At 45.8% G+C, this 15,931-nt stretch overlaps 1 protein-coding gene across 1 annotated transcript; it reads right to left on the bottom strand.

Moving 5' to 3' along the window:
- Positions 1-302: 302 nt before the first annotated feature.
- POGLUT1 (protein O-glucosyltransferase 1) lies at positions 303-13,854 on the bottom strand. The gene is made up of 11 exons (XM_017830754.1): positions 13,777-13,854; positions 13,513-13,603; positions 10,963-11,106; positions 10,367-10,502; positions 9,109-9,230; positions 7,495-7,554; positions 6,393-6,492; positions 5,545-5,603; positions 3,293-3,460; positions 2,732-2,788; positions 303-2,099 (listed from the first exon to the last, which is right to left on the bottom strand). Exons 1-11 carry the CDS (start codon positions 13,817-13,819, stop codon positions 1,943-1,945), a joined length of 1,137 nt encoding a protein of 378 aa, XP_017686243.1. The 5' UTR covers positions 13,820-13,854; the 3' UTR covers positions 303-1,942.
- Between the last annotated feature and the right edge of the window lie 2,077 nt (positions 13,855-15,931).

The raw sequence follows: 15,931 nt of genomic DNA, 5'->3' as shown, positions 1-15,931 counted from the left end.
CGGCTGGGCTCGGCCCGGCTGGGCTCGGCTCCTCCCGTTTGGGAACAGCACAGAGCCACGCCGCCCCTCTGGAAGAACCCGCGGGGGGAGGCTCCCGGCTTCCCCGCAGGTACAGCCGAGGGTCAGAGCTAGTTTGGCAAAAGTCCCCGGCTCGGACCTGCGGGTGGCCAAGGGGAAGTTTCCAGCCACCGCAAGCCGAGGCTGGAGGCAGAGGTGCCCTAAATGTGACAGAGGAAGGACGGAGACACGCTTCACTGTCTCTGGGGGTACAGATAGGGGCTCTCCAGAGCATCCAACAAAACTTCGTTTTCATTCGTTTTATTCCAAAACGCGCTTCATTACAAATGGTTTAAAAATATCATACAGAGCTGTTTCAGTTTCCCCGAGTGCTGTCTCTCTGTTGACTAAAAATAGAAAACCAGAAAAACCCTTTCCACTCTCACAGTTCTTTTCCTCAGAAACCAGGCTATTTTAATGGCCCAATCTGTTTTCTTAGCGGGCTGGGTTAATCCAGGCATTGGTCCTGTAACCAAGATGCTGCTGCAGCAACAGGCACTTGGCCAATAGGTCCAGGAAGTTATGTCCCTGTACCAGGGCTTGGCAGTGTTGTGAGCGTACATGTGCACAGGTCCACTCACTGTTATCGTTCCATGTATTTTCCTTCCTCCCTGATCCTGACTGCAGAGGAGACTGAGCTGTTGCTATCCCTCTTCTCCATTATACTGTGCTGCTCCCTCAGCCTTGAGGCCGCTTTACAATCAAGGGTGCTCCCCGGGGAGGCTGTGTCCCTCCTGCCACCCCACAGAGCCCGTGTTCTCCTGTCTGAGTGCCAGAGAAGATGCTGCTCCCTGCCAGGCCTCTCCCCTCAGGGCACACAGAGCATTTCACTCCCTCTGGGCTGAGCAGCCTGTTGTGGGCACAAACACAGGGAGCACAAGCAACCTGTGACTGAACTCAAACTGAGCAGTGTGAGGAGTAGCTGCCACTGTGTGACTGAATACATTCCCTCAACCAGGCTGAAGGAGATGAGAAAAGCAGTGGAACAGCTGTGGGGAAGAAAAATGAGTATGGAAGTGAGCACATGTGTTACCAACCTCAAAAAACAAACAAACAAACAAACAAAGTTAAAAAAAAAAGCCCAATATAAGCCTAGAAAAATTACAGAAGGGGATCAGAGCAGACTCTGAACTTCTGGAAGAAAGAAGCACTGAATCTACCTCTGCCAGTACTTTCTCTGGGTTCCTAAGGGTCCCAGGATGTCTGGCCAGCCAGCGGGTGAGAGCTAATTAACAGAGGTTCAGTTCTGCAGGGCCCTCCAGGCACCCAGCTCAGCTGTCAGAGCACCAACCATCCCTATCTCAGCTGCCAACCACGTCACTGTCTGCTAATCATCCTGAGTGCTGGGGCCACATCACCATCACCTGCTGCTCCCCTATAAGGTACATAGTTTAACTCTGCAAGGATCATTTGTCCTTTCAGTGGCATGGCAAAGCCTTACCATCAACCTCTAAAACCCAACATACACGTAAGGTCTAAACTATCCAAAAAGGTTACCTGCAAATCCCAGTACCTGCTTCTGTCAGAGGACTTGGTAAAAAGTGCAGTAAAAGAGCAGCGAGGCTTCTCATCGACTGAATGAGATTTAGGCTCATTCTAAGACAGGTAGTAACTAAGTCCTAAATGCTAACAACCCCTCCTACCCCTCCTCCAGCCATGACTGACCACCCCATCCAAAAGCCATAACCCAACATTCTACTTAACATGCTTATGGTGACAGTATAACCAGGTCCCACTGCCTGGGAGCAATGTCAGAGTCATCCTACCGCTCTTCTCTGTAGTTCTAGTGTAAAAGAGAAGTCCGAGAGGGCAAGAAAGAAGTTAAAACTGATCTTCAGATTTCCACAGCAATCAGTTTGAGCTGAAGAGAAAAACAGAGAAGTCTCTATAGTTCTGTTTTCAGCCATTCAGGAGTGATCTGGCTGTAGTTCTTCCTCCTTTTCACTTTGTAAGTCAAGGCCTGGGAATATTCAGACAGCAGATGCTCCCAGTAGCAAGAGACGTCCTCCATCTGCAAGTGCTCTGTGATGAACTGGCGTCCCCTAGAGACACACAAGGCACAGTCAGGACTGTTTTCCAGTTCCTACAAGAGTCATTGGTTTTGGTTTGGATGTATATCAACTTTCACTCTTCTGTGTTTCAAATGAGAAACAACATGAACTGCTCTGTACCGTCTATTTTAATTCCATGATTTTCATTCTCGCTCACAGCTCTGACGGTTGCAGTGCTTTTGTTATCCTCAAGATGGTATTTGTTGTCTGGGATAATAAATATCAGATTTCACTTATCAGATGCAGCCTGAGCAGCGCTGATTCATGCTGCTTCAGAAGCCAGTCCCTGCCAGCCTGGGTAGATAATGCTTACAGTGCAGACACAGCTCCAAGGAGTCAGCTCACCTCATACTGAGGCAAAAGCTCCCAACTTCTGACAGCTTTTCATGAGATTCCTGACACGGGTCACATCTGAACCAAAGACCCTAAGCATGGAATTTTGTTCTTTGGTTCCACCTGCTTGTTACAAGTGCTCCAGCCCTCCTGCTGTTATTGCAGAGGATCAGTTATGCTGCACCCTACTAACACTAACGTTGTCTTTGATAGGCAACCCCTTCAAAAGCTGTGTAAGAAAACGCTTTGGAAGAAGACTGCCTGATAGCCAGGAAGGACATACAACTTACCTCTCTGAAATTTCTTGTGCTACGGCATCATTTTCCTTTACAAACTGCAACAGCTCTCTAAAACGAAGACAAAGAAAAAGCTATGAAACAACTGGCTCTGTGGAGAACATTGTCCTGTAGCTTAACTGTTGGAGAGGATGAGGTTAAGACTCTACAACTGAGTGAGGGTTGTAGAGGTTCTCTTCTCTTCTCACCTCAGAGAAGAGACTTGCCCTGCTTGACTGTTCGACATCAGTTCTGGACAGCATGCTGAAATTTGGGAGCTAACTTATTTTTGGCCCACTGATAAGTTCCTCTTCCCCCTCACCTCTGCTGCAGGGCCCACCTGCGTGGCTGCTGATTTCAGTGAGAGTGACAGACTTACACACTCCCGTGAAACTGCACCCCCCAAGTAACATGAGCAAAGGATTCTCTGGGGGCAGTGATGAAGAGATAAGAGCGTGACCTCCAAGAGCAGGCTGCCTGACGCCTCGGGGTGGAGGCACTTCTTAGCGTACCACAAACAGAACCACCGTTCCAAACGCCTTCCTGTGGCAGGAAATGCCCTCTGATCTGTCACACCTGACGTCAGAGAGGTCTGGTCGCACCGGGATGTAGTGGACCCAAGGCTTCAGCTGGGGATAGAAGAACTCCAACCACTCTTCCCCAACGTGAAAGACGAGTGAACCACACAAGAAAAGGTGTTTCAAGCGGAAACTGGCCGCCACTCCCCGGAAGTTGAACAGGTACCTTTAAAAAGACAAGCAAAGAGAGGGACCTGATTACACCTGGAATTTTGTGAGGAAATGCACAAAGACAGCGGTCTGTGAGTAGCAGTGAACCTTCCCTCACAGGCAGCAGCTGGGGCGCCTCCCTCACACTGGTTGCTGAAGCAAAGGGAAGGCATTTATTTGAAGCTCCTCACAGGAAAGGTGAGCTGAAATGAAGGATGTGCTGTGTGAGTTTCTGCTGTCTGTCAAAACTGAGGGAGAAAATCAAGGAGTGAGGCTTCACCTCTGATAAAGGCAGCTGCCTGCAACAAACCGAAGGAGGCCTCATGGAGAGCTGCCAACAAGGCACAGAAGGTCACAAGGTGGATGCTGATCCCATGGCTCTACGCTCCAGAGACTCTGTTACCACAAGGAAATTTTTCCCAATTCTCTCTTGCCTTGCAGTGAGCTTTTCTGTTCATTGTTCTGCTTTGCCACATCTATCTCAGGTTATTTTTTCCTCTGGGATTCTGCTTTAATCTGAGTGTAATTGTTCCATATTAACTTGGGAATGCAACCCTAGGAGGTTAAATAGGCTAGCACACAACAGATGGACTTTGCAGATAATAAAGAATCCACAATTTTGTTTTCAGTATTTTCTGCCAAGTTAGTAAAGTGGGCTTGACTGTGGCAGAGGGGTATTTCTCTCAGCAAACTGTATCTCAGAGGGATGTTTGTTTGCTTACTTGTTTTCTTTTTCAAACCCACATTTCTCCAATTATATAGAAAGCTGTTTTTCCTACGGGTAAAACTGCTCAGTGCATATAACTAATCTTTGAAGTCAAACATTTTGGGCTGGGGGAAGAGAGCTCTTCCTTTAATGAAGCTATTTTGGGTGAGATGGAGATTATATATTATATATATTTTGGGCAAGATGGGAATTACAGCTAAACTCAGTTCGGCAGTAAATGACAAGCAGTAAATCTGAAATTACTCTGCATCCTTTGTATTACCTAGGAGCTCCAGGCAGGGACAAGGAGCTTGTAGTACTAGGAACTCGACAAATACATGTAGATATATAACAAGAGCAGTGGTCTGGAAGGGTGGAAATGCCTCTGTCCAATTCCAGACACAGCTCCTGTGACGGGAACCTGTGACCTCGGCCAAGCCCCTGAGTGCTGCTCTCAGCCAGCCTGCTATGGCACCTACACTGAAGGAAGCAGACAGAAGTTCATGCTGACCCTACCAGACTCTGGTCTACAACAAAAGAGTGTGAGAATGTCTCAGCCTGAGGAGCATCAGAGTTGGGCAGTGCATGTGTAACAGAAGGGAGAAATCTGGGCAACGGTATAGTGAAATACAAAATGAGACAAGTCAATCACATTTGCACAAAAACACAGATCCAGCCAAGTGACTGAGCTCTTGTATCAGCAGATTCTAGCTGGCAGAATCACAACTAGCAAAAGAAAAAGCAAAACATCAGACACACAAGTGCATACACACTAAGGGTTTATATTTTACATAGAAACCTGCAAGGACATTACACCAAAAACCCCTCACTAAAGTAGTTAAAGAATAAAAACCTTTGTAAATCAAAACCATATTCTCACAAACACCATACAAAGTATGAATCAATACTGTATCTGCTCAATCAGATTTTAGGTTCTCTCTCTTATTATATACATGCAGTGGCAGCACTAGCCCCAGTATGCATATGAAGACATAATTCCATAGTTCCTTACGTCTTTGAAGACAGTAATGCTGTCACTGTAGCACTGAGAAATAATTTTGAATACATCACTTGGTACAGGCATATTAAGAAAAATTGATAGAAAGCCTTTTCAACTAGGAAAAAAAAATATCTATATGTTTGTTATTGACCTTAGACCTTTACTTTCTCAAAACACTTTATTTCTCCTGACCTGATGGAAGAAAGTTGACACTGAAAGAGGCCATGCTAAGCTCACGAATTTTCAACTGTCTTGTATCTGTTCACAAGCTTTTGTATCTGCATGGAGCTGGTTGCTGGAATTAGACCCTGAAATAAAATGAGACCCTACACCATGCAAGGAAAGAAATAACCCAACAGCCCTTAAAGAGCTGGACTAATCAAAAAACTCTTACTTGTATTTGCAGTGATCAACCAGCGGAATTTCCTTTGCAGGAGGCCTTCCTAAGGTGTCCTTGAAATAAAGAGAATTAAAACAAAATCAGTAAGCTTCCAATGGTGATTTCATTTGTTTTCCTTCTCAGTTAGAAACAAAGGTGACGTGTCAAAACCCTCCATTCCCACTTCTGAGAAAACCTTCTCTGGTGGGCTTTTAGAAGGATTATAAAGAATTCCCAGCCCTTCAAACAAGAAAAAAAAAAGTTCAGTAAATTACACATTGCCTGTATGCGAATGCCAGCACAAACACATTAAATGATAATGTTTTGTTGGCAGCTACAGAGTGGAAAACAGCTTGGGACAATGGACTGTGTGAAGCCAAGTGTAACCGGATTAGCCAAGACTGTCTGGAGAGAGCTGGACTGTAGGCTAAGTATGAAACTAAAAAGTTATCAGCAACAGTTATCAGAAAGTTATCCACAACAGAATCAAGAAATGGAGAAGACAGAAAAAGGTTTAAAAAGACTGACGACACCACAGAGGCAGCTCAGAGATAGAAGGGGATGAGTTGGCCAATTTTGTTGTTGTGGGAGAGGAGGGGATTGGCAGAGATTCATTTTCTTATGTGTGCTGGTTTCCTTGAACAAAAAGCGTAGAAGGAAGAAAAGTGTTTGGCCTGCCAGGCTCTGGAGACTCCTTCCTTTCATCTGTCAGAGAGGTGCAGCCATCAAGGGAACTACAAGCCTCCCCCGCTCTAGAGGATCACCCACAGCTCTCCAACAAGATGTTTCTGAATCATCAAAGCCATCTTGCAATACGACCCCTCCTGGTCTTCACACTCAGAAGACAGACAACACCCACACACCTTTTCAGATTTCCAAGCCTGGTTTTTAGTGTATTCAGCGTCAACAAGTTCAGGGTTTTCTCGGGACAGCAGGATGAGGGGATCTCTCTCAGGACTCGTTCTGAAAAAGAAATGCCATCAGTAATTGCCAATCCACATGACTCAACACAGCTAACAAACTACAGGGCTCAAGGCCCTGCTTCTTTATGAGGCTGACCTTCCCATGAGCCCCCCAAATATCATTAAGTGCCTACTGTACAGTGTATTTCTGTCCAAGGGTATAACAGCAGAAGAGAATGAGTTACGGGTATATATTTCTTTATTTCACTTACTAAATATTTAATAGTATTATTTAAACAATTCCCAGGACAAAGCAGCAGAGATGCTGCTTCCTTCAGGCTTTAATCTGATGGGTGCCAAATGCTTTAACTTAGCCAGAGAGAGCTAAGGGATGCTCAGCATCTTCAGCACTGACCCCTCTGACACGACTTCAAAACACTGCTGACAAACAAGGTTATGACATCCCTGAGACACTCTCCTCATCATCTCCTGAGCCTACCTGGCAAGGTATCAAATCCTTCCCTATTGGGGATGGCGAAGAAACAAAGTATGGGGTTTAACACTTTCAAACTGTCACTGGAGGGAGGGCAAAAGTAATCTACTCTTATCCCCCACCAGTCAGGTAACTTAAGGCCAGAAAACTTTTCATTCGCTGTCCAGCACTTGCAGAGCAAACAAAGTATTCACACTGGCAGGAAGCATGAACATCAATATCAAGCCTTTAAATTTGTATCAAGCACCTGCAGTTCTCTTCAGAGAACAAAACAAGCGGGTTCCTGGGGTGATAGTTTTACTCATTAAGAAATAATGTAGCAAATCCATCACAACTTCTGTTCCCGATATTAGGTGATTATAATAAACTAGTTGCAAATGGCAATTCTTACGGAGAATCACTAATGGCGTAATCCTGCTGTACAATATGTCTCACTTTCCTTACTTCTGAAAAACACAGTCTGAGTTACACTTAATTAGGGATTAGGTCTTGGAGACAGAAATTTCTGCATACAGAGAGCTGTCACAGCCTATATTGGTAGAGTCATCTGTTGCAGGAAAATACACTCACCTGGATCCTCGGAAATATCCTTTAGAGATTTTTTTCTTCCATGGCCATTTCTCTGCAGATCTGAAAACATTTTTTATACACGGCAATAAATGATTTAATATAACCATGAAAGAGCACTCTCATCAGCTTTCACAGCACGAGGTCTTTTTCTATTCTTCATTTTTGATGGAAATCACTTTCTTCATTATAGCAGAAAAAAACCTCTCAGCCAGGTCCAATGAAACATGTTTTCCTGTGAATATTGTGTTTAAGGCAACATGATATAGGCTACTTTTCAGAACACCTTTCAGTCAAAACAATGAATTACACACAACCCCCCTCACCAAACCCTGAAGGGTATTAAAATTTACCTAAGATTTTAATCCACTTTTTGTACTGTGTTTTATTACACTTTATTTTACTGTGTTTCACTGAATACAGATAGTGAAAAATGACTAGAGAGCTCCCAATCTGTCATTTCCCATTAAAAACCAAAACTACCGATCAACAAACAAAAAGCCCACCTAGTGTGTCACACTTAAAACACAGGAGTTCATTGTTTTTCCAAATCACTTTCATTCCAAACCTAAGCAAGTCCTTCAAAATAGCTGTTCACATGTTTTATTTCTGTCACTGCAGTCACCTGCCTGCCTCAGGGGAACTGTCTGCCATACTTTTCTGCTGCACCTGGCGGGACATGTAGGTCCTGATCCCCAAACTGATTTATCTGCACAGGTCAAGCTTTGCATCTCCTTATAACACAACTGAAAACACAGAGATGAGCAAATGCTTTGGACCTCCATTATATCACATCACATTAAGCTTCAGACATGATTAGTCCCATAGATCTTCAGACTTTGAAGAGTGACGTATTCATCCTTGCATTCTGATGGCAAGTGATTTATACTGAAGTGTTTTTTCTTATTGTGTTTCTATGTTCACTCACTGTTGCACCCTTAGTTTGTCACTCTCCATGGGAAACAGCCCCTAACTCTGCTAATGGCCAAAGATCCTACCAAAAGGAAGACTCCCAGTCAGAAACGTTTTCTGTCTTACTCTCAGCCCAGTAGTGACTCTTGATTTTTGGGAATGATTCCAGGTTTCTCGACTGCACAATAACACTCGAGTAAAAGCAGATCTAAAGAAGGCTTTCTTTTACCCTTCCAGAAGCTTATACAAGCATCCTGGATCACCCCTGCAGTGAAAAACCCACAACTCCTAGAGAAGTAGTTGAAAAGAAAGGAAAATATTCCTGTATGTCAGGGGAAATTTCTGCAGGCAAAAGATAACTGCTGCTTTATTGACAAACCCTCTCTCACCACACCCGATAGTAATCTGGCCCTGACAGCATGAGGGATGTGCAGAGTTTGTCCTCTGCATTCCTTACTAAAGGGTTGCAAACAGAGCAGCTAATTATAGCTTCCAGTTACATCATCCAAGGTTTCCATGGAGAATTCTCATAGAGCAGTTAGGCTGTAGGTAGTTAATGTGAGGCAGCAGGGCAGATCACAGGCCAACAGACCTGTGGTCTTAGATGTCAACACTGGCTCGATGCTGCCCAGTGCTAGGTGGCTTTTACTGCGAGTTTGTCTTCTGTGAAACATCCCCCCACATGTAACCATTTCCAAAACATACCTTCTAAGGTCCTCTCTCATGAGGTCCCAGCGCCCTAAACCTGTTGGGTAAATTGGCCAAACAGCTGGTCCTCCTTCCCAAAATGTCCAGGCAGGATACATGATATCATTGTATTCAGATGTCTTAAGAAAAAGCAGAATAATGCAAGAATGAGAGCAATATCTACTTGGGTTTACTGACTGAGCCCACCAGTAACAAAGGTTCCTTCTGGGAGCTCCGCTGGCTTTCTCCCTGTTCCACTTCCACAAGCAGCCACGAGAGCTCTGCAGTTACCAGAGTGTTGCTGGGGTTACAGAATCACCTGAGCTCCACTCACCTTTCCAAAGACTTTGTGTAGCTACAAATGTTTTCCTACTGATGGTAAGTCAAGAGGCATCATTATCTCCTCAGAGATCAAGGCTCTTATAGACACTTTTGACATTTAGGTTTCCAACACTTCATTCCAGCCTTCCTAGAGATCACTTAACAGTTCACTGTAACAAATATCCAGGTCATGTAAGAATTTCAGTTCCTCGCTCCTGTTTGGTTGCTTAAATCCCCATATATTATCAGAGGGAAGACCAGCACTTAAGTAAGACTAAACTCTTCCATGAAACCAGACTACAGGCAACTTCCTTGCACTAGTAATAAACTTCCTACACAATTATCCATCTATCTGCCACCTGGAGACACTGTAGAGAGTCTAAGGCTGCCAAGGTAGTTAGGAGGTTAGTGCACATGACAAAGGCCATGGGAGGGTTTGTCCATGCACAGGAAGAAGAGGCTTGGGGGAATATAAACGAAAAGGGTTCCCAGGAGATGGCAATATTACAGAAAAGAAAGTAAGAAACACTTATCTGTGGTACCAAAGCAGAGGACTAAAATAGTCACATTAAATGAGATTGCCTGTATGAGAGCAGACATGATCAAAAATCCTTAATAATGCTTATAAACTATGGCTATGATTTTAACACAAGTATTGTAGCAAATGACAGCAATGCTGGCACAAATCCCATCCAGCTGTGCATCATTCCAGTGCAGCAGAGGTACTCTTTCTGACCTGGAGAGGAGCTAGTGAGGGGAAACACTGATCTATTGAATTGATCTGCCAAGTTTGTTTGCCAGAAAACTAGAAGTGAAAGGAAACAAAGGGCAAAAAAGAGCAAGCAATTTTCACACACACAGAAAACCTGTGGGGAACCATCTTCAAAAACACATTCCCAAGAGAAAGGAGGACATGCATGTCTCAGAAATGCTCAGCTTTTAAAGGTGTGAGCACCTTACTGAAGGAGAAGACTGGGATAATGGGTTTCATCCACTTGGGAGCCTGGGGGTAGTCTCGCACATTGATCACCATTTCCATGTCAGGGAGGCGGTTGATGATCCCCAGGATGAAGTGCTCAACTCCACTGCATCTGTGGAGAAATGACACGTGGCAAAGAACTGTAAGAAGGTGGCAGAATCCTGCAGTCTCTTGCAGGGCCTTTCTCTCTGCACAGGAGCAGAAAAGAAGATGAGCCTAAGCCATTCCACGATGCAGGCTGGGAACTGCCTACAGCAGCCTCTAAGTCCCAGTGCAGTATCGACACCAACGAGGCAACCCATCCTGTTACACTTGGCCTGATCTGCAGCTTTCTCTGGGATCCCACAGCCAACCAACCCTTTGTACACTGAAGTGCAACAGTGACACTTTCCTACTGCTACATTTAAGGTTATTTATATTAATTTAAATTATAGGTTATTTTCTAGGACCCTGCTCTGATGAGGAATTCAGACCTCTGAAATACCATTGTGCTCAATGACTGTCAGCTTGGGAGAGTTGGAAATACTCCTCTGCCCCAGCCAGAGAGATGAGACCTTCTGCACAGCTCTTACCTTGCAGGGAACATGCAGTCCTGCTCACGGTACAGTTTGTTTTTAATGATCTGGTAGTGCGTCCCGAGCTTCCGGCTCACCACATCTGACATTGTCTCCTTAGAAATGCCACCTCGAAAAGGAGCCAGGTCCTGCTTCCAGACACTGAAACAAAACCATCAGCCATTATTACGTGCTACAGGGAGGATGCTGTGCATTAAATTATTGGGGTATGCAGAACAGACTTCTAGCTAGAACAAGCTCCATGTAGCTTCCAGGAGCTTTGCTACCTGTGGCATAACAGAATTTAATTTACGTCACTTGGAAGTTCCTTAGATACTCAAGGGCCCAAGCTTCACACTTTGACTACTTATGTGCTGTTTGCCTGAACAGGAAGCCCAGCACAGGTGAACTCTAGTTACTCTCCCACAGAAGGATCTGACATACCCTGGCAAGTTTTGGGTAAAAGCCTTCAGCTCATTTCACCTTTGAGCTGCAAACCTCGTGCTCTGGCCTTCCACAAATGATAAGGCCACACCAAGACCAAAATCCTCAAACAATGTCATGCTACGTAGACATTAAAAAAAGAAGGTAACAGTCTAGTTGCAAGAAACACCATCACCCAGTAACACAGGGTGCAGTGAAAGCTGGCCCAGGAGGACAGCCCTATGCAGCACATATTTTGCACATCACCAGTGAGCTCCAGCAACACAGGATGGAAACAAAACCTAATGAATGTAAGAAAACACAGAAGGAGGATGCAATTTATATAAATTGGGTCTAAAGGTCCTCAGGTCTAACTGCTTGGAGCGTGTAATGAACGCTGTCAGATTGTAACAGCCATGGATACATCCTCCCTGCTTTTCTGTAGACAATGCATCAATGTTTCAGTTTAAGACAACACTGTCAGGGTGATCCCATTGTGAAGGTGGTCAAACATTCGTACAGGTTGCCCAAAGAGGCTGTGGAGGTTCTTTGAGATATTGATACTGAGATATTCAAAACCTGACTGGGCACAGTCTTGGCAACCTTGCCTGAGCAGTGGGGTTGGACTTGATGATCTCAAGGGGTCCCCTCTGACCTCCAGAATTCAGTTACTCCATAACTGGGTAAAGAACAGCAAAACCACATCAGGAACTGCCATTGTGCAGATGGTCTGACCACAGCATGAGCAGTGTGGCAGGGATGCAAATGGAATGAGCTTGAGAACAGGAAGAGAGTTGCAGTGTCACGGCACATCCGTGTCAATGTAACCTAAAAGTGACAACCAAAAGGTAGCAATGAACAAGTTTGGACTTTCCTTGGCCACTGAGAGACAGAAGACTGGACGTAAGTAAAATATGCTACATGGGTAAAAGTACTGGTTTTCAGCATTCTGCTGCATATTTACACACCTCTCCAAATCAGCTATTAAATTAGCTATCAAAGTGAGTTTAGTTTCTTAAGTGTCCCAGAGCTGTATTATCTTCCTGGATTCCTCTGTAATACCTATCACTAGCAGTGCTCCTGAACAAGCCCTAAATGAATTACTGCTTTAGTGAAAACTATGTTTCAAGACCCACAGTAATCCTAACTTCATGTTACTATTGACTATCATGCTCAGAAGCAGATTTGGAGGTTGAAACCACTTGGGAAGGTGTTTTGCCCAAAGGTGGGCAGGGGAGGGTGGAGTGTATGTTTAAAGATTAGGAGATGTCTTTAGGCTGTGAATGAATTGGAACCTAGGGAAAAGACTGGAGGGCTAGAGAGACTGGAAGACTAGAAGAGACTTTCCTTCATCAATATTTCAAGAGCAATGAAGATCAAAAACTCCAAACACAGTGTACAAACAGTTGCTCAGTATTACTCATCTGACTTTAAAAGCCAAGATAGCACTCAATCTCACCCCCAAAATCAGTGAGCACATCTGATACCTTTAAATAGGAGGCTTGAAGTTGGGTATCTGGGCTTCTGAAACCCTAATCCTAAAGGCAGAAGAATACGGTGGCTCTTTCTTAAATTCCCTTTCCTCCTTTAAACAAAAATGCTGCTTAAAGTTATCAAAACCCCTCAGTCCTACAATCTCTGCCCATATGACAGTGATGACCAAACAGGGTTTGCATGTTCTTGAACGAGCTCCTCTTGGATCACACTTTGGTCATGTGAGAGTCACGTAGATAAGTATCCTCCAATAATCACAAGCAGTGACCTAAACTCCATAGAAAGAGCTAAAAAGTACAGCACACCATCGCAGCACATCAATCTGTGCGCTGTAACAACCTCTGCTAATCGAGCTACTTAGAATATTTTGCACACACTTGATTTCTTCAACTTTTGAAAAGCCCCGTGAGAAAGATTTGTTAGCAACATGTGGGAGAAGGCAGAAGTGGATTGTTAAGACAAATATGTACGGTTTATTGCGTGGTCGTATATGAAATGCCAACACAGTGTATGCTGAGTTGTAGAGGATAACGAGGACCGGCTTGCAGGTGGTTCCATAAGCTGCAGAAGACACCTCTCAAAGCTCAGATACTCCCTCGCTAGTCTGCTACGTCCAGAGCCCTGCGCATCAAAAGCAAACCGGTCTCTCACCTTTGGTGGCAGCTGCAATTCTCCTTTACACACGGCTCATAGGCTTCCACAGCTCTCTTAATTTGGCCAGTTATCGCTCTCCACTTGGCATCTAAAACACGCAGGGAAGAAAAGCCAAAGGATTCGATCCAGAATAAGGGAGATTGCGGGGGGGGGGGATTGGGGAGGAGGCGCAGTGGGTCGGGCATCCCTTTCGGCCCGGGGTCCAGCCCGGAGGTGCCGCCCGCCCGTCGCCCATGCCCGGTGCCCACTCACGCCGCTCACCTGCCGCCCAGGCGGGTCCCGGCCGGCACAGGGCGGCCGCCATCGCCCACAGCGCCAGCGCCGCCCGCCCCGCTCCCATGGCCGCCGCCGCCGCCGCCGCCCTGCGCAGGCGGGGCCGCCCGGCCCAACATGGCGGCGGCGCCCTCCGCCCCGCGCCGCCATGGGAGATGTAGTTCCCGCTCAGGGGAACTGAGGGGGCGGGCGGGGACGAGCCCCGCGTCGCGACACAGACGCGATAGATGGGGACTACGCTGCACAGACGGCCGCAAATACGCTGCACAAATAGGCTCAGTGTGCACCTGTGATAGGCCTTCCCCCTCCTCAAACAACCTCCTGCCTCCGCCCTCAGGAACCCCACCGGCCTCACGCAGATCCAGGCGGCCCCCGCTCCCTCTGGGGGTTTTGGGGGAGAACTTCCCTGAGCGCCTGAATTCATCAAGCAGCCTGTAAGAGGCTCTTTCTCCCGGCCAATCTCTGGCTGTTGCCAAAGCCTGATTCAATTCGATCATTTAGGATAAAGTCACGAGTCTCCTCATTACAGTTCGGGTTGATTTGTATAAATTTCCCTGCAGCTTCAGGGCTGTGGACTGCAAAGGAATCATATAATCATTGAATGGTTTGGGTTGGAAGGGACCTTAAAGATCATCCAGTTCCAACCTCCCTGCCATGGGCAGGGACACCTTCCACTAGACCAGGATGCTCCAAGCCCTGTCCAACCTGGCCTTGAACACTGCCAGGGATGGGGCATCCACAACTGCTTTGGGTAACCTGTACCAGGACCTCACCAGCATCACAGTAAAGATTTTTTTCTTAACATCTGATCTGAACCTACCTATTTTTAGTTTGAATCCATTCCCCCTTATCCTGTCAGTACACGTTCCTGTAAAAAGTCCCTCTCCATATTTCTTGTAGACTCCCTTCAGGTACTGGAAGGCCACGATTAGGTCAGCCCTAAGAGATCTCCTTTCCAGGCTGAACAAAGCCAATTCTCTCAGCCGTTCCTCATAGGAGAGGTGCTCCATCCCTCTAATCATCTTGGTGGTCCTCCTTTGGACTCATTCAAACAGGTCGATTTCCTTCAAGGGCTGGATGGTCTTTAAAGATCCCTTCCAACTCAAACTATTCTATGACTCTGTGAAAGAAGAGGAACAGCAGGATTGAGAATTGGTGACTGAATGGCATCAATGTAAAGAGTAGAACCTTCTCTGTGCAAAATGTTTCTAAGAATACAGTCTTTAAAGCTGCCCTCCACTTAGTGTTTGGGTCATCTCAGTCAGATTAGTCCAGTCTTCAGGGGACAGGCTCATTAGTGTGGTGCTGCATGCAAGACTCATGCTTATAAGCAAACAAATGTAGGTCAGAGGGGCTGAGGATAAGCAAATATTATCCAAACATGAGTCCAGACCAGTCATTCAATGTTTCTTCCCTAGGTTGAGTGCAGGAAGGCCTGACACATCTTCATAGGGTCTGTATTTTCAAATGTCAACACTAAACATTCATCCTTCCTAGCCCAGGTCCAGCTTAGTGGCTTTGGATTCCAGGAAGAGGTGCTGTGGCTGCTCAGAGTGAACTCTGATTAGCCCAACAAGCAAGCCACCAACTCCACTTGTCATAAAGGCCTCATTTGTGTGAAACCAACTTGGTCCTGCAGGTATTTGTAGGTTTGAGTGGAGAAATGACTACCAGAAAACAGACCAAAGAGGAAACGCATGTGCTGAGGAGGAGCATGAGGGTTTCCCAAGGACTGCTAAATTCCAGAGACCAGTGGTTCCGCTGAATCTGCAAGAGCTGATAAAATCCAGGCGCCGAGTGTCTGCTCAATCTGTGCAAAGCCACAAGTGAATGCTGGGATCAACCACAGCCTGTGTGACTGAGGGGCAGTGGCTCCTACATGCAGGCACAATCTGCAGGAATATGTGTGTATCCACTGAAATAAGTGACTTTGAGGGACTTTCTAAACACCTGTTTGGAAGATGCTGGTGCCAGCACAACCCTCTACCGGTGTTGTCCTCCAGCTGTTTCTCCAACTGGGTAACTGAGTAATTGCATGAGTGAACTATGAGGGAATAAGTGAATGTTTGTGTATTGTCTGCTATTAAAAGTAACAGCTTCCTAGAGTGAAAACCTTGAGTGTCTTCTGCCTGTCTCATCCTAA

This window comes from Lepidothrix coronata, unplaced genomic scaffold, assembly GCF_001604755.1.
Source record: "Lepidothrix coronata isolate B3197 unplaced genomic scaffold, Lepidothrix_coronata-1.0 Scaffold183, whole genome shotgun sequence".
Lineage (NCBI taxonomy): Eukaryota > Metazoa > Chordata > Aves > Passeriformes > Pipridae > Lepidothrix > Lepidothrix coronata.
This window is presented reverse-complemented; position numbering and strand designations above follow the sequence as displayed.

What these genes read in the sequence shown, in the direction of transcription:
- POGLUT1 (XM_017830754.1), bottom strand. Translation starts at nt 13,819, where the DNA reads ATGGCGGCCGCCCTGTGCCGGCCGGGACCCGCCTGGGCGGCAG. An exon ending in ATGAGAGAGGACCTTAGAAG is followed by an intron (nt 7,555 to 9,108) that starts GTATGTTTTGGA and finishes AAATGTTTTCAG; the next exon opens with ATCTGCAGAGAAATGGCCAT. An exon ending in GGATATTTCCGAGGATCCAG is followed by an intron (nt 6,493 to 7,494) that starts GTGAGTGTATTT and finishes TTTCTTTTTCAG; the next exon opens with AACGAGTCCTGAGAGAGATC.